The sequence below is a fragment of the Octopus bimaculoides genome, chromosome 3 (assembly GCF_001194135.2).
Source record: "Octopus bimaculoides isolate UCB-OBI-ISO-001 chromosome 3, ASM119413v2, whole genome shotgun sequence".
Taxonomy (NCBI): domain Eukaryota; kingdom Metazoa; phylum Mollusca; class Cephalopoda; order Octopoda; family Octopodidae; genus Octopus; species Octopus bimaculoides.
The window spans coordinates 16,988,671-16,992,119 of NC_068983.1; the positions used below are offsets into that span (position 1 = coordinate 16,988,671).

The 3,449-nt window shown below is 35.3% G+C and overlaps 1 protein-coding gene across 4 annotated transcripts in view; it reads left to right on the top strand.

The window, feature by feature from the left end:
- The window catches only part of LOC106873508 (F-box-like/WD repeat-containing protein TBL1X), an 80,647-nt gene that overhangs the window by 70,551 nt on the left and 6,647 nt on the right, over nt 1-3,449 (top strand). For all 4 annotated transcript variants that reach the window (XM_052966069.1, XM_052966067.1, XM_052966070.1 and 1 more), the window contains exons 10-12: nt 1,387-1,447; nt 2,362-2,483; nt 2,984-3,058. In XM_052966069.1, coding sequence (XP_052822029.1) covers nt 1,387-1,447; nt 2,362-2,483; nt 2,984-3,058 — 258 coding nt within the window. The remainder of the gene's footprint in view (nt 1-1,386; nt 1,448-2,361; nt 2,484-2,983; nt 3,059-3,449) is intronic.

Consider the following 3,449-nt stretch of genomic DNA (forward strand, 5'->3'; position numbering starts at 1 on the left):
AGTTGCTGGCCTTATGCTAGAATTTCAAGAAATAAAGGCAGTGGGCTAGCAGAATTGTTAATGTGTTGGGCAAAATGCTTATTGACATTTCTTCTAGCTCTTCATGTTTTGAGTTCAGTTACTGGCCTCATGTCAAAATTTGAAAGAATAAGATATGTTTGGGACACAGAGAGATTGTTTGTATTAAAGGACCAAAATCAGTCTCAGGAAGTTAGTACATCAATGGTTGATATGAAATAACAAAAATCACAAATCAATGTGTTGCCTCAGCATGGCTGCATTCTAATAACTGGAACAGCTAAGAAGGTAAATCTGAATGTGCTTCTGCAAGCTCACTGCTATTACAAATGAAGTACATAATTCTACAACTAGGAACCTGTGTTGTTCGTTGAGGTAAAAATAAGCTGTATAGAATGTTTCTTTTTTATTTATCAGGACATCTTGTTTTTGGTTCATTTCTCATTTAATGACCACTTTTCCATACTGGCAAGAATTGAACAATATTTCTTGACGTGGTGTTCTGATACTCTTCCGGATGCCAATCATAACTTGTATCTAACTTTATTTATTGTGAGTGTTATGGCACCCAAAAAGAAAAACCCCATGTAAAATGAATCAGTAATAAATGATTAATAGTGCATTAGGAAAAGTAGGTTTTGTTCTGAGACTCCCAGTTGTTCTGAGCATTGTAGATGGTCACCAAGGCAACTATCTATTTTTCAAGCAAGGTACATCTATCCTCGTTTATCATGGTTGTTTAGTTTAAAAAAAACCCAAAAAACAAAAGAAAACAAAAAAACTGTTAAATGAATCGATGATAAAGGATTAATAGAACATACGAAAAATATACGTTTTCATTCTGAGATCCCCAGTTCTCCTGAGGATTGTGGATGACCAGTGGGGCAACTACCTGTGTAGTTATAAACCAGGTGACAGTGAAAGATGTCTCTGCCCACTAAGGTTCAAATCCTGCTTTTGTCAACTTTTCATTCTTTTGAGGTTGATGAAATAATAATAATCCAAGGTGGTGAATTGTCAAACTGGATTGTTTGCTGTAGTTGATTTTGCTCTTTGTGTTCTGTGTTCAAATCCCACCATGGCCTATTTGGTTGGTAGACTTAATCCAGCTCTCAGTTTAACACCACTACAAGTACCTTGGGTGTTTTGAATCCACTCTATTACATGCATTCACTTGAATCATTTCTCTGGTTAGAGGATACATCCTCCCCCTCTTCATCCCATTAATCTCAGACACTCACTAAAGTGACAGGGACACTGCTTTTCCTCATGACAAAAAGGTAAAGAAAAGTAAAAAAAAAAAGTTAATTTTTCTTGTATGTTGTTGTTGTTATGACCTAATCTTTATAAATTTTTCTTTTCTTCAAGACAACAATTATATGGGATGCCAGTTCAGGACACTGTACACAACAATTTGCATTTCACTCTGGTAAGTGCAAATATTTTCATTTACATTTTGCATACCACCCATCTGTAAATGACAAAAAAGATTTCATTCTGTGCACTTATTTTCTACTCTCTTTCTCTCATTGAGCAAATCTTCATTCAAAAGCATTCCTCTTGTGATCATCCACCTTTTTTTAAAAAAATATATTTATGCTTAGTTTGTCGAATATGCTCTTGTTTTAAGATGGCTGTGAGGTGAGGATGGTTAGGTTCTCTCCTCTGTGTGTAACCCTGGGCAAGTGTTTTCTATTATAGCCTTGGACTAACCACTACCTTGGTATGTTATTCAGTGGATGGAAACAGTACAGAAACTCATGGTGTGTGTGTGCGTGTTATCTCCACATCTGCTTGTAGTGACACCATTTCAGCAGTGATATGTTTATATCTCTCATATACAAAGCATCCAGTTGTGATTCATTGTGCAAAAGCATTAAAAAAAAAAAAAAACAACCCAAAGCAAGCATGTTAATCTTTAGAATACTGATTCAAGTAGTCTACAAAGCCATACCAATATAGAAGATTGAACATAAAAAATGATGTTGGGTGTGATTTGAACAAGAATTATCTGATATTTCTAGGGAGTCAAATAACCATGTAGAGCTCCCCTCATCGATGAGCATGTCTTGAGATATGTGTGTGTGAGTGAGAGAGAGAGAGAGAGAGTTGTTCTAGTAATTCCAAAAGTAAAACTGCTTGGTATGTTGTTATGAATGTTTAAATATAAACCCATATCTCTTTTACATTTTAAAGAAACGTTTTAATTTCTATAACTGTATTTATGTTTATTTCATTATGATATTAATTTGATTTCTATAATGCTACATTATGTTAAATTGACTTCTATGGTAACTACATTGCATTAATTCATGCTGAACTGTTTCCCCCGCTCTTCTTCAGCTCCTGCGCTGGACGTTGACTGGCAGAGTAACACAAGTTTTGCTTCCTGTTCAACTGATCAGTGTATACATGTTTGTAAATTAGGTGTGGAAAAACCAATAAAAACATTCCAAGGCCATACAGTGAGTAGTTTGTTGTTGTTGTTGTTGTTGAGCTTCAGATCAGTGTTAACTGAATAGAAATTGGATCATTGGACATTCCAACGATAACCTGTGTGTGCATGTCCCCTCTGTCTGTCATTAATGACCATAGACGAAGGTTCTAGTTGTCTGCTTCACTGGTACAGAATTTCAGTGTCATTGTTAGCTTTTGAATTTCTGATTTCACTTCCCCAGAATTTTATTTGAGTAATAAAACAGACTTCTTTTATTGATTTTTCTTTTTTTCTTCTTGGAAATAAATCCCAGTACAGTAATAATACAATAATTTTTAGAATATTAGTTCTCCTGTCGGTTAATTATTTTGCACCTAAAATATGTTATTTTTAAATGTTATATTGTTGATATATGACATATTGTAGTATATCATCTGATTCTCCATGGCAGGCTAGGATTAAATTGGATTAATGAACAGGAATCAAAAATACATGCGTTTTTAAATAACTTCAATTTTGTGATTTCAGAATGAAGTAAATGCAATCAAATGGGACCCACAAGGTTTACTCCTGGCATCTTGTTCAGATGATATGACATTAAAGGTAAGTCATTGCCATCATTTCAAAGGTTTTAAACTTGTATAGTAATAAAGAGTAACGACCTCTTTTGGTCATGAATGACCATGAGATTGCACCTAGAAAGTTCCCTTCTGAGGCACAAGTCCAGGCAAGGTTGTTTATGGAAGACCAGCAGTTTCTCATTCATACCAGCCTCCTCTATCCATTGTTATCCAAGGGAAAAACAAAAAGCTGATACAACTTGGCACCAGTGACATCATGACTCATTTCTGCTGCTGAGTGAACTGGAACAACATGAAATAAAGTGTCTTGCTCAAGAACACTATACACAGCCTGAACCAGGAATCAAACTCACTACCTCATGACTGTGAGCCTGATGCTCTAACCACTGAACCATTCCCCTTTGCCCTTTACC